General features: G+C 39.9%; 1 protein-coding gene and 2 non-coding genes across 3 annotated transcripts; all 3 read left to right on the top strand.

Annotated features, from left to right (window-relative positions):
• Positions 1–63: 63 nt before the first annotated feature.
• Positions 64–9712, top strand: iscua (iron-sulfur cluster assembly enzyme a). The gene is made up of 5 exons (XM_060843673.1): positions 64–181; positions 2409–2522; positions 4004–4114; positions 5425–5503; positions 7475–9712. The coding sequence occupies exons 1-5, from the start codon at positions 98–100 to the stop codon at positions 7540–7542; spliced, it is 456 nt and encodes a 151-aa protein (XP_060699656.1). The 5' UTR covers positions 64–97; the 3' UTR covers positions 7543–9712.
• A 4414-nt stretch (positions 9713–14126) lies between these two features.
• Positions 14127–14198, top strand: trnad-guc (transfer RNA aspartic acid (anticodon GUC)). The gene has a single exon. It is a non-coding gene; the product is annotated as a tRNA-Asp (tRNA).
• A 490-nt stretch (positions 14199–14688) lies between these two features.
• trnaa-ugc (transfer RNA alanine (anticodon UGC)) lies at positions 14689–14760 on the top strand. The gene has a single exon. It is a non-coding gene; the product is annotated as a tRNA-Ala (tRNA).
• The last annotated feature ends 3416 nt before the right edge of the window (positions 14761–18176 follow it).

Genomic DNA, 18176 nt, shown 5'->3' with positions numbered 1-18176 from the left:
ACGTAACAGCATGAGGCGGGGCCCTCTGCTGGTGACGTCAGGCTGTGATGTAGTTGGGGGTGGGGAAGTGGTGTGACGCAGTCTGGTTTCGGTGGTGATGGCCGCGGTCATGGTTCCGTGCTCTCTCTCGCGGCTTGTGCTGAGGGCTCGGGCACCGCTTGTCGCCGCTTATCACAAGAAGGTAATTGGGCTTTGGGACTGGCAGGAGCGGGGTTTTGAGGGCCTACGCGTACTGATAGTGCGCCTTGCTGCCGAAGTCGGGGTGGGCCACTGGAGTGATGCAAGTGTACAGAGAGTAGATTAGGAGGCTGTTGGCCTGATACCAGCACCGCCTGGTGAAGCGGGTGATCGTACACATAGTGCTTGCTTTGAGCGTTTCCAACATTTCTTCACCGTTTTTAACGACAGGAGAAGGTTGTGACTGCAGTAAGAGGGTGCAATGGTGCCTAACGAAGGAATGCTTCTCGAAGCAAAGTTAAAAATCACACCACACCAGGTTATTTGCATAATAGCAGTGTCATTTAAACTAATTGGGCCGGAATTGCATAATAACCAACATACACACTTTTTTTAAAAAAGTTTGTGCTTTAGAAAGTGTCCCCAATACATCAATCATGTTATAGTGAATTTGCATTAACAAAACGTGTTATAGCAGAATGACCTGTGCAAGCAAACTACAGATTCACCTGAAATGTGTATTTAGATCCTTGAACAGTGAGGAGGTCAAGTAATAGGCAATCTGCAATTCTGTGGAAACATGCCGTAGAGGTGAGGAAATGTCAGAAGTAAAGGAGATCACCGTGTCTCTGAGGAACAGTAGTAGGAAAGAAAAAGATGTTTGGTATTGTGGTTGGAGAAAAGGGGCATTTCAAAGGCAAGCATCTCAATGGTTGAGATGGAAAAGCTGGGAGGATGGAATGTAGTCCTTGTAGCATAGCCAGGAATGTAGTCAAGGTAACTGTCAGAGATGGTGGGTTTGTAGTGAATATTGGTGGACACCTTGTCCCCAAAAATGGGAATAGAAGTCAAGGAAGGGAAAAAGTCAGCTGAACTTAGTAAAATGAAAAGAAGATAGGGATTGAGGAATTGCACGTTAATCATGAAGGGAAGGCAGTTAGGGTGGGAAGTGGTAATACGGATAGGTCTTCAGAGAAGGTGTGGTCAGGGACAGTATTTGTTGTTTGGGGGGATGGAGGGGGGGGTTGGGAGAGGAGAAGCAGCCCGATGGTTAGCAATGAGGTCAACGACTCATCCTCCTGCATGATAGGAGGAGGAGGAGAGAAAGTAGTAACTGAATTTATAAAGTGTTGTTTACTACTCTGGGCATCACTGCTGGATAGCCAGTGAAGTACTTAGGGTGTAGGTTTGCTCGCTGAGCTATAGGTTTGATATCCAGATGTCTCATTACCTGGCTAGGTAACATCATCAGTGGTGACCTCCTGTTTTTAATGTTTGTCAAGACCCCTCGGAATCCTAGGAGCACACAAACCCACCAACACTCTCAAACAAAAACTAACAAACTTGAAAGACCCAGTACAACCCATGGACAAAACCAACGTTATCTACAAAATTCCATGCAAGGACTGCCAGAAACACTACGTAAGACAAACAGGAAGAAAGTTAGCTACCAGGTTAAATGAACACCAGCTAGCCACAAAAAGACACGACCCTCTCCCTCGTAGCCCTACACATGGATGAAAAAAACCCACCATTTCGACTGGGACAACACATCTATCCTGGGACAGGCTAAGCAAAGACATGCCAGAGAATTCCAAGAGGCCTGGCACTTCAACCACAATGCCATAAACAAACGTATAGGTCTAGATACCATCTATCAACCCCTCAGAAAACGAACAGAAAATGACATCAGGGACAAACCTATAAATAGAAAGCAGGAGACAACAGCTTCGCTTCACTTGGAGGTCACCACTGATGTTACCTAGCCAGGTAATGAAACGTCTGGATATCAAACCTACAGCTCAGCGAGCAAACCTACACCCTAAACCTCAACCTGAGCTACAAACCTTCCCACACCTTGCATTGAAGTACTTTTAATGACTAGTCAATGTTATGATGTAGGCAATGCAGTACTGATTTGCAGATTGTAAATCAAACTGCCACAGATAGCTATGTGGTCTCATGACCACATAATATCTCTGTCTCCAGAGTTTAATCTATCTAATCAACAATGTTGTGGAATGTTTTCCATCCACCTGATAGGGCAGATTGCACCTTCCCTTGCAAATGGCAATATTTCTGATAGCACAACATTCCATCAGTCCTGAACTGGACTTTAAACTTTATTTTTAATGCTCAAACTGTAACTTAAACACTCAGTTTCTCATTCAGAAGCTAGACTTCGGTTGAGTCATCATGACTTGCGCTATTGGATTTCTTTAATCTTGCAGGTGGTGGACCACTATGAGAATCCCAGAAATGTTGGATCCTTGGATAAAAATGCAAAAAATGTTGGAACAGGACTGGTTGGTGCACCAGCTTGTGGTGATGTCATGAAACTACAGGTACAGTTGTTTAATGCATGCAGTGATCCAGAGTTGGATAAGGATCCATTTAAACATAGCTTTGCCAATTAAACCAACATATGCACCCCTTTTTAAGAAGTTGTTACTTAGCACAGTTAAAGGGGTGCATTTAATGGTTCAGTTGGTCAGCTTGCTTCTCAGTATGACAATTGTTGAAATAAGATATGGGTCAACATTCAGTGAGCTCTTGGATGAGTGAGCAGTTCTCAGCTCAACAGTTGGCTCCAGTGCCACAGGGTTAGATGATCGAAAATTAGAGATCAACTTTTGATCAGTGATCCAGAAATGAGGCTACATTTAAACAAGCAATGTCTTTAAACCTGTAAACATATTACATGTCTATACAGCAATCCAAGCAATTGTGCATTCAAGTGAGGAGACATAGACAGAAAATTGAATAGCAATACCACATGAGAAACCATGCAGACGTTTAACAGGTCCTCAAACTTAATAGGGTGTTCTTAGAAGTATTTCAGGGGGGATATCAGTTTTCCATGGTAACGTCCAATTAATGGAAATTAATGGAATTCAATTAATGGAAACTTGTGCTATTGTCATAGGAGATATAAAATAAGTTTGTTGAATTACCTGTATCCTGATTGCTTGGATCTGTAGCCAAATGATGTGGGTAATTTGCTTCTGGTATTTGTGGATTTTGCAGATTGACACTCGAGTTGTAGCTGCCAGGATATTTACAGGTAACACTTGCCTTCACACTGTGGGGTGGCAGCTTGTTACAAATCTGTCATTCCACTTCCCTGTGTTTTGAGCTTTGTGTTCATGAGCCAAATAAATGTGAATGGAGGGTCACGTTCTGGCCCCATCATCATGCCTTCAGAAAAGGGTATTGCTATAAAGTTAAATATTTTTCTACGTTTAGTGCTGCCGTATGATTCAGAAGGTTGCTTTTCTGTAGTCAGAGTTATGCTCGTAATAAACTACTGAGGACTGCAGATGCTGGAGTTCAGTCAAAAGTGTGGTGCTGGAAAAGCACAGCAGGTCAGGCAGCATCCAAGGAGCAGGAGAATCGGCATTTTGGGTATAAGCCCCCATTCATGTTTGTTTTCATTGAATATTTTAACAATCAGGCAGTGATTTCTTCGATAGCTTCAATTCTGTTTCATCTTGTTGATTGAACTGAAGTTCTCCAGTATTTTTAATAGATTAGCCATTTCCTAATTACGCTACGTGTAATATTTCAAACCAATTTTTCCTGAAAGACTCGGATCACATTGAGAACAAATGTTAACTCCCCTCTTTTGAGGATATGACCAGCCTGTTGCATTGTCCTCTGGAAACTGCATGTGTGTGTGTGGCTGCTCTTTCTCTTCAGTCATCTGGAAGTCTCAGTTTGGATTCTGTTACAATTTTCTGCCTGGTAAATATTCAAATGATTTCAATTTTGTGATAAAGATTATAATTGTTAAAACTTGCTTGCATTTTGACTTTTTCTTCTATAGATTGAGGTGGATGAAAATGGGAAAATTATTGAAGCGAGATTTAAAACATTTGGCTGCGGATCAGCAATTGCATCCAGCTCACTGGCTACAGAGTGGGTGAAAGGGAAAACGGTAAGGATATTCATCTTCTCTGAGGTAATTCCATGGAAATATACAGAAGGAACCAGAATAATCCATTTCAGTATTAAAATACTGATTAAAATTAAGTGCCAACCTCAATCAGTTGGTAACTACCCAAGAAATGACTATTTCTTGAACTTGTCTGAACAACATTAGCTTGACTAGTCCATTTTATGGCTTGGATTTTTGTAAAATATGCTGGACACAAGATATTTCTTTCTTTCATGGCAGTAGTTTAAAAAAAAATGCTCGTCAGTCATAGATGACAATGTGTTAGGTTCGACTCACCAACTTCTGCAAACAGGTAAAGTTTTTTTTAATTAAAGCTTGTACAAGCTGGGTGACCCCTCTGGCAATCTCCATAGGTGTGTGAAGTCGATTCAGAAGAGAGACCCTGAACAAAGAAAACACATCCCCTTTTATATAGGTCAGTTGGTAATGCTGACAGATACTCTGGCCACCACCCCCACCCTCATTCTCTCTTTCCCCCCCCCCCCCCCTAAAAATAGCCACATGTTACCCCAGGTACATTGGAGGATGAGATCATCCTCTGAGATAATATAAATGCCCTAATTCTGGGGAATCGTTGAGCAGACTATTTCCTGATTCAGTGATTTCCAAGACTGTGTTGGTGTGGAATGTCCTAGCTTCGGAGTGGCCCTGCAAATGATTCTGGCTCCGCTACTCCCCCCGACCATGTCGGTGTGATATGCTTCCGTGTCGGATGATCATGCAAGCAAACCTGATTGGCTGGGGGATGGCCATGAAAGTATGAATGGAAGGGGCTGAATGATAGTTTAATTTCATAATAGTAGGGGAGTAGTAGCAAATGACTGTGTAAATGGGTTGGGCGTCATCCGTATTCCTGCGTGAATGTCGTCCCCATCCACTTCCAGAATGTTCAGTTAGTGCAGTTTAAGCCTTTAATATTACATTAATGTCCAGAAAGGTAGTCCCATTTAATCTTTTTCCATTATATAAGAACAGGAATTGTTATTGGACCATTTAAAGATAAGCTGGTGCCAAAACACAAATTAAAACTGAAAGTAGAGGGAAGATATTTGATTTGTATAGTAATGACTTACAGATATACATTCAATTTGCTCCGTTTTTGTTTGTGGAAAATGTAATGTGCGGATCTTGCCGTGTACTGATGTACTGTTGGAATGTTCAATAAAGCCACATAATAAAATCTTGTCAAAATTACACCTGTTTATACTGCATCCTGTGAAAGTATGTTTTGTGCCTCAGCCTTGCATGCTTAGTTTGAAGAAAGAGTCATGACAGTCATTCATTTGCAGGTGGATGAAGCTTTGACGATTAAGAACACAGACATTGCTAAGGAGCTATGTCTCCCTCCAGTCAAACTGCACTGTTCAAGTAAGTTTGGGTTTATTTTATGGATATGCAGGTGCAACTCATTAACTTGATAACATTAATGGCTTGAATTTGAGATTCCTGAGTAGGGCAACTTGACTTGAAGTTTCTGTCACTAGTCGTAGAATAGAGGATGTTTAACAGAAATCTGAACATAATGTTTTTCATTAGTGTCTCTCTCCTTATCCTTTCTCCTTTGGCTCAATGTCATTTTTTTTTCTTAATTATACTAAGCGGCTTGAAACTTTTTTTAGATTTAAAATAACTGTATAAGGTGGATAGTGAAAGTATTAGGCAAAATGTGTTTTACTATTTTTTTTTCAGTATTTTTAAATGACTGTTTCAGAAACCAGGAAGACATGGTGGCATGAGGGGAGTTGGAAAGTTTGGAAGGTAGTTTTGGTCGTTAACATATTATGCTTCAGAAAGTCTGGTGCATCTACAAGTTGATGCCTTGCATCTAGACAAACATCAGAGCAATCATGGAGATGTGATAATTCAATCCCAAGCCAGATGAGTTATGAAATTGAGACTTTTTGTGATGCATTAATTGACAATGCAGTATGAGATGTCAGTTGTACACTAGTAGTTATCACTTCTGTGAAACGCACAATAACATTAGATTAAATTAATGAGCCTCTTAAAGGAGCACAGTTTCCCTTCTTTGTTAAATTTTAATCAAAGTGCTCAATTAGACATGATATTTGCCTGAATCTTAAAAATGTAATTGGCATTGTCATTAACAGCAGGGAGATGAAACAGGATATTGTTGGGCTATACCTGGAAGCTATTGGTATAAGTGGAAGATGTTGCAAGAATAGTTTTTTCAATGAAAACAGCATTGAAACATTTCAGCATACTAGAAGCAATAATACAAACAGGGGGATGTTATTAAACAGCCTAGAAGCTACTCTTTGCGACATTATCAAATGAGTGTTTAATTTACCACCTTGATGTATCACTATTTGAGAGGGATTAATGCATTTAAAGTTGGCAGAAAGCTTAAACTTTTTCAAAAATGCTTAAATTACAAGATGTTGGTCAAGTTTGCGTATCCTGTTTTAGGATTCCTTTTGCAGCCTCACTCTGCAGACTTAATTTGATTTTAAATGGAGCACATGTGCTTCTGATTTAGAAGCCTGTAGATGTAAGGACTAATCCAGGACTTTGCATGTTCTCGCCTGTCCTTTCAGTGCAGTTAGTTTCCTTTCTCATCTATTTCAAGATTGCTTAATTGTGTTACAGGGGATCTAGGTATCCAAGTATAGGAATCAGTTAGTCTGCAGATGCAAGAAGTGATGAGGCAGGCAAATGGAATGTTGGTCTTAATGCAAAGAAAGTGGAATGTAAAAATTGGCAAGTTTTACTGCAGTTGAACAAGACTTTGTTGATATCACATCTGGAGTTGTATTTTTGGTACCAGTTTTAATTAAAATTACTGTTGGGCATGGTTCAGAAGTCTTTTTTATGTAGAAAGATTGGGCCTGTACACATTAAAGTTATAAGAATGCTAAGTAACCTTCAAATGTAAAGTCTCCTCAAGACATTCTAAGTTTGGATATTTAGAGTTTGCCTCCTGATGTGGGGAGACTAGAATCAACATAAGAATAAGAAAAATTTGAAAATTGTTATTCTGTGGAATTCACTCCCTAGAAAGCAGTGGAAGTTGTCACTTTCAGTTATTCAAGGCTGAGTTAGAGTTTTGATCCACAAGGGAGCTATTGTGGCAATTTTGGGAGATTGGTGGGACAATAGTCTGGATTTGATGAGACAGAGTCACGGGCTGAGATCTAACCTTTCTACATTTACATAATCTGTTATGACCTGTATAGTTCGGAGTCTGTTTTCCTTCACAAAAGCTGCGTTGGAATTGGCTCAAAGGAGGTTCAATTGAGGGGAAATATCCTTTTCTTTTTGGTTTGAATAAGCAAATGTGCAGTTAATTTTAATAATGTAATTGCTCTTTTGTTTCAGTGCTTGCTGAAGATGCAATCAAAGCTGCTCTGGCTGACTACAGAGTGAAACAACAAAAGAAAAAGTGACTACAAACTTTACACAACAATGCGTCAACAACTAAGTGATAACTTTTGCAATGATCCCTTTGTGTAAAAGAACTTCAAATAATTTATCTGCTCAATTGTTACATTATAAGAAAAGCAGTAGCTAGATGTCAGTTTATTAAATGGACTCTTGATGTGTGATTCCATTTGTGCCTTGTATTTGAGTTAGAAAATTATTTTGGAAAAGTTCAGTTTCTTGACGTATTAATAATATTGTTGAGAATGTAAATAACTTGATTTAGCTGAAATGGGTTTGATTATAATATTTGTACTTAGCAAAATATAAACATAAGTAATTAGTTTCTTATCCGTCTGTTTGAATTTCATCAAGAATTAAGACTTTAACAGTGTAGCAATCTGTTTCACAATTCAACAGATATGGGTTTAAATCCCACAGCTGTTCATTTCTGCTGGCTGAGGTTACTCAAGAGCTACTTGTTTTTTTTTGTGCTTCTAAAACGAGAACAGCAACAGAAGCAAAACTGTTATTTCATCTCTACCTGCACAGTGCACCTTCCAGAATGACATTGGTGTCATATATTTAATTATTCAACATTATAACAGATGACGAATCTTGTCATTTCACTTATATATTGCCAAAGAACTACTCAAAGATTCACTGCGTAATTAAATTTTGCTTTATAATTTCACTCCTGTAGTACATGTTGTCTGAATTCTTGTTACATTTTAAGTTGCAGTAATTCTGAACTAAGTCACTGAAAGACAGTGAAATGTCTAATCAGTAATCTAAGAATACACATCCTGATAAATTTATTTAGTTTCAAATTACAATGGCACCATTTAAGGAAATACTACTACATCTGTCATGAATGTTCCATTATTTAATGTAATTTTTAAAGTAATTTCCCATGTTTTTAAATGTAATCATTTGTCCCAGTTCGGTTTAATCTATTTTTAAGAAATTGTCTTGGTACACAACTGATTTTCAAAAGCAGACGTAACTTTTAACTTTGAAGCCAATTATGTTTTAAATCAAAGTTGCTTCATTAGCTTTAAAATTCCCTTTGCAGCCATAAGCCACAGCTACTGAAAATAGCTTTGTTAATGGGATAGGCACACTAAAGCTGGGCATGCATGTCTCTGTTTGACCTGGTTCTCTATTTATTTTCAAGCTACAATGATTAGTCATTTGCTGTAGATTAGATGTCAAGTGGTTGCCCGTTCATTTCTGGAATAGAGGTAGGTTACTTCGAGGGGCCAACTCTCAAATAGGAAAAGAGATAAGGGTACCTGTAATGTAGAAGGGAGGATGTTGAGAAGGTGTATGTAGTTTTATTGCCTAGCTTACAGATGAATGAGAAACAAAGTTTGAAAGATAAAATGGTTGTACAAAGCCACCCATTCCATCTGGAAGATTTTCATATCCTACCAGTATTGATCAAACCATGTGAGCCCACCATCAGAATGTATGGCATATTTATTTGTGGTATCTGAGCTTATAAAAGGGATTACAACTTGTGTAATATTTGGTGAATTTACAGGCGTCATCGCTCAGGTTTCCTGTTTGCCAACTGAAGGCATATGAATAATATCAAATTTAGGTCATAAATGTCTTTGTGCCAATAGTCAATATGGGCACAGCTGAATGCAACACAAACTTGATACTGGAAGGTAGAGTATCTGAAGAAAAGCAATGGAATTTTAGTGGTGACAAATCAGTAGCTCTAGTCTTGCAGTTAGTTCTCAATGCAAGGCAAACTGATGGTACAGTTTTGAATGTAACTTTTCTCTTAAACTGCAAAACAATTGATAAGACCTAATGCCTGAGTTCTTAAAGTGCAAGTAATGTTTGACTAATTGATATCATTCCTGAAGAAGGGCTCATGCCCGAAACGTTGATTCTCCTGCTCCTTGGATGCTGCCTGACCTGTTGTGCTTTTCCAGCAACACATTTTCAGCTCTGATCTTCAGCATATGCAGTCCTCACTTTCTCCTCATTGATATTATTGTTTTGTAAAGTTACAACTGGTATAAATAGCACGGAAAAGTAAGGTCCTTATTTATCTGTTAAACCTTTGTCGTGCAATTTATACTTTGTCAAACTTTAACTGCATTCTGTGTAAATGTTTCTTTGCTTTGGGAAGGAATGAACTTCCTAGTTACAAATAATAAAATTCTCCATTTCTGATGATCATTACTTCTAATTCATGATTTTTATTGAATTCAAGTTTCTTTATGGCAGGATTTTAATCCAGATCCCCAGGCCATTAGCTTTGGGTTACTCACCCAGTGCCAGTATCACTAAACCACCATCTTCCTTTTGAAAATACCAACAATTGCATACCTCAAACCTAAACTTATCCATGACCTTATCTTCTTCCAAACTCTTTGATGCTGTTGACAGCTTTGAAAGAGATGCATTGTTACATCTCAAACATGGTGTCTTTCTATAAGTGCAGCATTCGCAATCAGGAAAAGCTTAAACTGGATTTGGACTCCTGATTCAAAACAGCATTAGCAGGAAAGTCATGAGACATAGATTGGTACAGTTTCAGCAAGTGTTTTTCAAGCAAGATGATATGTATGTTTAAATTACTTAAATGCTGCACTAGAGATGCCCACATGAGATTCCTATCCTGGAAGTGTTTAATCTCCAATTCTCTGGTGATAGCAAGGAAATGTAATCTTGTTTTCAACAGAAACAAATATCAAATCAATATAAGCCAATCGGTTCTGTGATTTAGTCAACTCTATTAGATTTGATCCTATCAAAAAATAGGTTAAACAGAAGATATCTGCATGTAAGATAAAGGTGTCTTGGTTTCTTTTAACATTTTTATCCCCATATGTCTCAAATTTTGCAGCTAAAACATTTCCTGTTTGTGATCACCACAAAAATTCCATCTGTATGATAAAAAGGGTCACCAACGTATTTTTCAGTCTCTCAAAATGCTCTCACGTGTGCATTTCAGTATCCACAATTTGGATATCTAAGTGGTCAGCTACTGAATGTAGTCACACAAGGCTGTCAATGTATTTTTAATAAAGGAACATAGAAAAGGAAAAAAAAAGTATTCTATAATAAATTTATTTGTGTATGGCTTTATAATATATGCAATTTATATATATACACACGGCCTGGAAACTTCCAAAATTCTCGGTCCTGCTGGTATGAATCTGAGCTTCTGAACATTGTGGCTCCTGGCCATCTGTTTCTCTGTAGATCATAAAATTTAACTTCGTAATATTTCATTAAGAACTTCCCAGGTAGTTTGCATTAAATTATAAGCTCTGCTGGAATTGATGTTTGAACTTACTGTTTAAAAAATAATTTCTGACATCTTTTTAAAAAAAAATCAAGACCCCTTCACAAATCAAAATAAAAACTTGTCTACCTCTACATTAGAGTTCCAAATTAGTGAAATACATTATAAACCTTATTCACATTTTGTGAGTGTTCCTCATGAGTGCAGGTTTGTTCAGCAGTACTCGATTATTATTTTACCAATGACTAAATCCATGATCATCAAATGTAATGATATGCCAAGATTTTCAGATAGCTGTGATAAATCTATGTACTAAAGTTCTAGGTACCTGTTTACTTGACCAACAGCTTCAGGTTTGGAAGAAGGTTTCACGTAGAAAATGGTGGAAGGACATGATTACCAAGTCACCCCAACCTGAACCAGGATAACTAGCATATGAGTTTAAAATCTTGATGTGAATAGATGGAAAGATTCTCCAGTACCGTGTCCAGCTCAGATCATATGGCATTGTAATATATAAAGGCCAAGAAAATAGATAACATATTCCAGCTGATTTGGAGATGCCAGTGTTGGACTGGGGTGTACAAAGTTAAAAATCACACAACACCAGGTTATAGTCCAACAGGTTTAATTGGAAGCACTAGCTTTCGGAGTGCCACTCCATCAGGTGGTTGAGGGGTACACAATTTTAAGGCACAGGATTTATAGCAAAATTTTACAGTGTGATGTAACTGAAATTATACATTGACAAATACCTTGATTGTCGACTCTTTAATCTGTTCGAATACCATGATAGTTTCACTTCTTTCATGTGTAAATCACAAAACATTTTTTTAAAAGTTGTAAGGATGCCCTGAGGCATGGTACATTGGGGAAACCGAGCAAAGGCAATGGATGAATAGGCACCGCACAACAATTAACAGACAGGAGATTTCCCTCCCAGTTGCGGAACACTTCAGTATCCAGGACATTCGAACTCGGACTTTCTGGTGATCATCCTCCAAGGCGGACTTCGGGACAGGCAGCAGCGAAAAGTGGCCAAGCAGAGGCTGATAGCTAAGTTCCATACCCATAGGGAGGGCCTCAACCGGGACCTTGGGTTCATGTCACATTACAGGTGACCATTGCACTATAAACACACACACACATATACACACAGACACACATATATACAGACACTCACCCACACCCTTACAGACACACACACTCACACATGCATCCTCTCAGAGACTTAGACCACTCTACACTCATGCACACACATATACACTCTCTCTCACAGACACGCACAACCCCCCACCCCAGACACACACACTCCCACACTCACACATGCACCCCCTCACAGACTTAAGACATTCTCCACTCACATACACACACATATGCACTCTCTCTCACACTGACAACCCCCAACCCACACACACACAAAGACCCACATGCACACATATATATATATTTTGTGGGGTGAATTTGTATTTGCTGAGTTACATTGTACTTTGCTCAAAAACTGCATGAATTCATGTAAAACTCGGTTATCTCACTTTTTAGATTAGAACCAATCTAAACATCATGGCATAGACAGAGACCACAGGGGGCTAACACCGTCAACATAGCTAACGCCAATTGTTACAGTTAACCCAAATGCAACATTTTACAAAAGGTTTTGTGATTTACACATGAAAGAATTCTGTGCCTTACAATTGTGTACTTCACAACCACCTGATGAAGGAGCAGCGCTCCGAAAGCTAGTTTGCTTCCAATTAAACCTGTTGGCCTATAACCTGGTGTTAGGTGATTTTAACTATATTCCAACTATGTATCATCAACCACACATTACCCTGTCAAACCCTTTCAGAATCTTGTATATTTCAATACTATCATTCCTCATTCTTCTAATAAATAAAGGCATGACCTGTTTAGTTAGTTTGATAAGTCAGCCCCTTGTTCCCAGAGATCAGTCTAGGGAATCTCTTTTGGACTGCCTCCAATGCCAATATGTTTTTTTTCTTAAATACAGGGTCCAGAACTGTACACAGTACTCCAGGTGCAGTCTCAACAACCATTGTACAGTTGTAACAACTTCCCTATTTTTAAATTTAAGTGAATTTACTCCTTAAGTATTCGTATATTAGAATTGATCTTTCTCTGCACCTTCTCTGTAGCTCCAACACTATATTCTGCATTCTGTTTTATTACCTTGATGTACTTACGTGAGGTATGATTTGTCTGGTTAGCACAAAATCAATACTTTTAATGATATCTCAGCATGTATGACAATAATAAATCAAATAAATCAGCATCGCCGGATCAAAATCCTGGAACTTCCTCCCTCACAACACTATGGCTCTACCGACAGCACAAGGACTGCAGTTGTTCAAGAGACAGTTCACCAGCACCTTCTCAAGGGCAATGAGGGAAGGGCAATAAATGCTGGCCCGGCCAGTGAAACCCATATCCCATAAATTAACTTTAAAAACTCCAACCTCCAGACAAATCTCTTTGCCTTCCTAATTATTTGTTGACGCTGTATGCTAACTTCTTGTGCCCCTGCACCTAAATCCTTCTACGTTGCATCGTTTTGGAGTGTCTCATTTAAATTAAAAATCTGCCTTTTGATTCATTTTTCTCACACTTTCCTTTTAAGACCTCACACTTCCCGACATTAAATTTCATTTGCCATATTTCGACCCAATCACTCAATCTATCTGTATCCCCTTGCAGATTTCTTATATCGTCATCACAACATGCCCTCCATTTTTTTTATTTTTGTATCATCAGCAAATATGGAAAAAATAGACTGCATCCTCCTGCTTGGCATTAATTCCTAATAACGTAAGACTAATGCAGAAAGAATAATGGACCTCGCAATGCAGCCAGCTTCCACAGTAATGCCGAATCACTGCTCGATTCATCATTTATTGTTTACAACAAACTGGACAGAAGCAAATAATGTTATATTATAGCATATATTCATCGTCCTCTGCGTTCAACAGCAAATATGGTTTTTTTCAAAGATAATTTGATCTAGAAGGATTATATGCTGGAATTCTGACAGATTGCATCCTTGGAAACATCGGCATCACAATCTGTCAAATATTGCTTTGGAAGTAAATTAATATGGTTTGAGCATCAGCAACATCCTACACCAATTGATAGATTTGAGAGATGAACTTGGTAGCTAACTGATATAAACAGCTGAACAATGGCAAATGAACTATAATCTTCCTGACAACTGTGTCACCTTCCAAGCTCGGTCACTATATATATATTACCTATTCTCTATTTCTGTTTGTAGCTATGTCTGACTGTCACAGGGCAGCTTGCAGAGCACGTTGACATGTGCCGTCCTCGTTAGTATAGTGGTTAGTATCCCCGCCTGTCACGCGGGAGACCGGGGTTCAATTCCCCGACGGGGAGGAATTTTTATTATTCTTTGTTAACTTTTTTTTCCGCCTTCTTTCTTCTTATTTTCTAACATTTCTTCTTTGCTATAAATTAATTCACAGCATTCCCCCGTTCGTTGTTGAGCCCAAATGTTGATCATACTGGAGGTCATTGACCTCGCCTTTATTCACTCACAGGGGCAGTGCTCACTCACATCCATTGGGAGGAAAAGACAGAAAACATTTTCACGCCCCTGCCCTCAACCTCCGATTTAAATCTCTCTCATTGGGAAGGGAGGAGGATTGTTTTTCATTTGATGGGCTCAAAGGCAATGCGCAGCCAGTCTTTGTTTCCCGGGAATGTAACAATAATGTATCCAGTTGGTGGTGAGCAGAATTGCTACAGTTTCATGTCTCGAGCCACAGTGTAACAAACAAGACCCAGGCTCAGACACAATACAAACAAGGCATTCCACACTGTCTCAGGAATGTAATGGAGTATTACTGGCATTTCAGCAACTGTAGGGGATGTAGCTCAGTGGTAGAGCGCATGCTTTGCATGTATGAGGCCCCGGGTTCAATCCCCGGCATCTCCACAGATAACTTTTTCTCAGTTCTTCATGAAAAAAATCGGAAGTCTTTTGCGTGTTCTCCACTTCAACTACAATAAAAACCAACAATTGCACAAACTTTTGAAGTGGTTTCGTTTTGTCGAAAACATGAAAATTTGATGTTTTAAATGCTGGGAAGTTGAAAAAGAGGTATCAAACACGTTGAAATCCTAACTGCTCAAGAGGAGTGTCTTAACGTGTTCCAGTCCATTTATTAATGCATCACCGTTCAACTAAAAGCTGCACATGCTGGAAATCTGAAAAAATATTGATACAACATTGATTCGTTTTTTGTTTATAGATGACTGCTGAATCCGTTCTTGCATCTCAATGGAAGCATTTATATCAGTCTTGAATGTATTAACATCCCATTCTGTATAGCCCTCTGTGGTAAAGATTTCCAGATTCATTACCAATGCAGTGAAACAATTCCTCCTCATCTGTTTTAAATGTGCAATACTTATTCTGAGATTATGCCTTCTGGTCCCACAACCGGAAACAATCTATCTGCATCCACCCTGAAAAGTGCCTAAGAAAATCAAACGCTTCAATAAGATCACCTCTAATTCTTGGAAATGCCAATAAGTATAGGGCATGGGAGGGACAAACTGTAATCAGAGAATTGGACAGAGTGGAGGCCATAAGGGGAGGGACTGCAAATCATATTTAGGATGCAGGAGATTTAGATTTAGACTTTATTGTCATGTGTAGTTAAGAAATATAGATGTACAATGAAAAGTGTATAATATCGCCACACATGGCAACATCTGAGATGCAAAAGTACATGGGTACAAAAAACTTAGATACAAAGTAGAAAGAGAAATAAAGTTTAAAAATTAAGCATTACCTTCAAATAATAAGTAATAAAAAAGAAATAAAGTGTTAATTAATATTAAAGCCCTTCTTAAATTAAACTAGAAAAATAAAGGAATTATAGAAGTTTCACAGTATTTGATGAGTCCTCCATTTATCTTGCTCTCTGGGAAACCTCAGCTGCCTGTTCTTGATGACGATGACAATGACAATGCCAGGGGACCTCCCTCCCTCCCCCACCTCTTCCCGTGTTGGGCCGCAATGTCATTGCTACAGCTGCCTCCAGAACATGACCAGGCAGGTCACACACCTTCCTCCCCTTCCTGGACCTCTCCATCTCCATTAATGACGACCGACTTGACACTGACATTTTTTACAAACCCACCGACTCTCACAGCTACCTGGATTACACCTCTTCCCACCCTACCTCTTGCAAAAATGCCATTCCGTATTCCTAATTCCTCCGCCTCCGCCGTATCTGCTCCCAGGATGACCAGTTCCACCACAGAACACACCAGATGGCCTCCTTCTTTAGAGACTGCAATTTCCCTTCCCATGTGGTTAAAGATGCCCTCCAACAATCTCGTTCACATCCTGCACCTCCGCCCTCAGACCCCACCCCTCCAACCATAACAAGGACAGAATGCCTCTGTTGCTCACCTTCCACCCTACCAACCTTCGCATAAACCAAATCATCCCCCAACATTTCCGCCACCTCCAAAAAGACCCCACCACCAGGGATATATTTCCCTCCTCATCCCTTTCCGCCTTCCGCAAAGACCGTTCCCTCTGTGACTACCTGGTCAGGTTCACGCCCCCCCTACAACCCACCCTCCCATCCTGGCACCTTCCCCTGCCACCTGTTACGACGGTTCTACCGTCCCCGTGTTCGTTTCGGAGGAATGAGACACCGGGTCAGATTCTAAGAAACAGACTGCTTTATTCGAGAGAGAATCGGGTTACAGCAAGACATCTGTCTGGCTGGAGAAGGCGTTCTGAAATCTTTCCAAAAACCCTTGCTTGATATATTGTTCGTTAAGCTAACGCTACGTAATCACTCACACACGTGATCTCTCACAGACAAAGGCCTCCTGTGAACAGGCCTCGGCCTTGGCAGGTATCCACGAGATGGTCTGTCTTGTAAACAAGGTCTCCGAGTAAAGGCTGCCATTGTATTGGTCTGACCTTGGTAGTCCAGCTGCACAGGCAGTTTTGGTAAACAGTCCAAACAGCAGCTCCGCAGCGCCCCCCGATTTCCCAAGAAGTAACTACATCTCCACCCTCCCTAGGCCTATGATATATCCATCCCAACACTCCCTCCCTTGGCCTCTACTGAGGCCACAACAACCCAAACCGTTACAAACGCAATGTCGCGCGGCAACCGGGGCCGGGTGTGTCGGCGGACGCCCCCCTCGCGTCCCTTTGGCTTCTCCGAACACGTTATTTCAACCAGGCCAACCGGTCCTAGGGATACACTAGTTCGGAGTGAAGGGATCCTTAAGCAGCATACCTCTACAAAACAAGCAACAAGCAAAAATTAACAAATAGTAGGCAAATCTAGGTTACTTCTTTTAAAGAAAACATCTACAAAAAGCTATCTCAAAACCAACAAAACGATTAAAAAAAAACATTCATACTGAGTATGATAACAAAAGCGAAGAGAACCAGAGGAAAACACAAAGTGGATGAGTTAGGACGCCTGCAGAATGAAGGTCTGCTGTCCAAAGAACACCCAATTGTACAACCTCCCAGTAAAATCGGTCATATTATACCATGACATCAAACTACTGACATAGTGTCAAATCTTTTTTGTAATAGGATTCAATGAGCTCTCCTTCCTTCCCAAAGGTTTGTTGTTAAGTCGGTTCTGGAAGATGACACAAAACTGGCATTTTCCTCTGTCAAAAATACAGTGAATACAATGTCAAACTGCTGGGTCCACGATTTTCCTTATATCAAGCTGCTTTGCAAGCCAGAAACTTGACCAGATTCCCGACACGGATACAAAAGCCAGGCATCTGTTAAAACCACATGACCACAGGCCATTATTCTGAAGGTCAATGCACGACTGTGCCTGTCTTAGGTTGTCCCTCGCTCGAGGAATCTTACCCGTCATTGGCTAACCAGTCACCTTCACTTGACCAATAAAAACCCACATCCATTTTACAGCTGTCAAGTACGGACACGGGCAGTGGTAACTGGCTTATCATTGTGAACAGTGGCCATCGAGACAAATCGAAGCCATTTAGGAATACCAGATGATGGCTAGGAATCTCTTGAGTGAACAATAGTCTCTTGAGTCTCGAGGCATATAGCACTTCACAATCTCTAACTGCAGCATAAAAACACAAATTTACCTGTTGTCAATTTGAACGGGAAAGAAAAAAAGAATACACAACTAGGGGGTCTCTGCACCTCAGCCCTCACATTCTGAGGCCCGAAATGGGAAGGATTAGAAATGAGAGATACAGTTATAAAGTAAAATCATAAGTTGTCCCGCGCTTCTCTCTCAGGCATATCTCCTCCATTCCCTCTGATACCGATCCCGTAATCTTTCCTTGGGGTGCCCCCATCACAGGCTCCTCCAG

The sequence above is a fragment of the Hemiscyllium ocellatum genome, chromosome 24, assembly GCF_020745735.1.
Source record: "Hemiscyllium ocellatum isolate sHemOce1 chromosome 24, sHemOce1.pat.X.cur, whole genome shotgun sequence".
Taxonomy (NCBI): Eukaryota; Metazoa; Chordata; class Chondrichthyes; order Orectolobiformes; family Hemiscylliidae; genus Hemiscyllium; species Hemiscyllium ocellatum.
Note: the sequence above shows the minus strand (reverse complement) of the source record. Positions and strands in the feature narration are given on the sequence as shown.

Coding starts and splice junctions, on each gene's coding strand:
- iscua (XM_060843673.1), top strand. CDS start 98: ATGGCCGCGGTCATGGTTCCGTGCTCTCTCTCGCGGCTTGTGCTGAGG. Junction 2,523..4,003: donor GTGATGTCATGAAACTACAG/GTACAGTTGTTT, acceptor TTTCTTCTATAG/ATTGAGGTGGATGAAAATGG. Junction 4,115..5,424: donor AGTGGGTGAAAGGGAAAACG/GTAAGGATATTC, acceptor ATTCATTTGCAG/GTGGATGAAGCTTTGACGAT.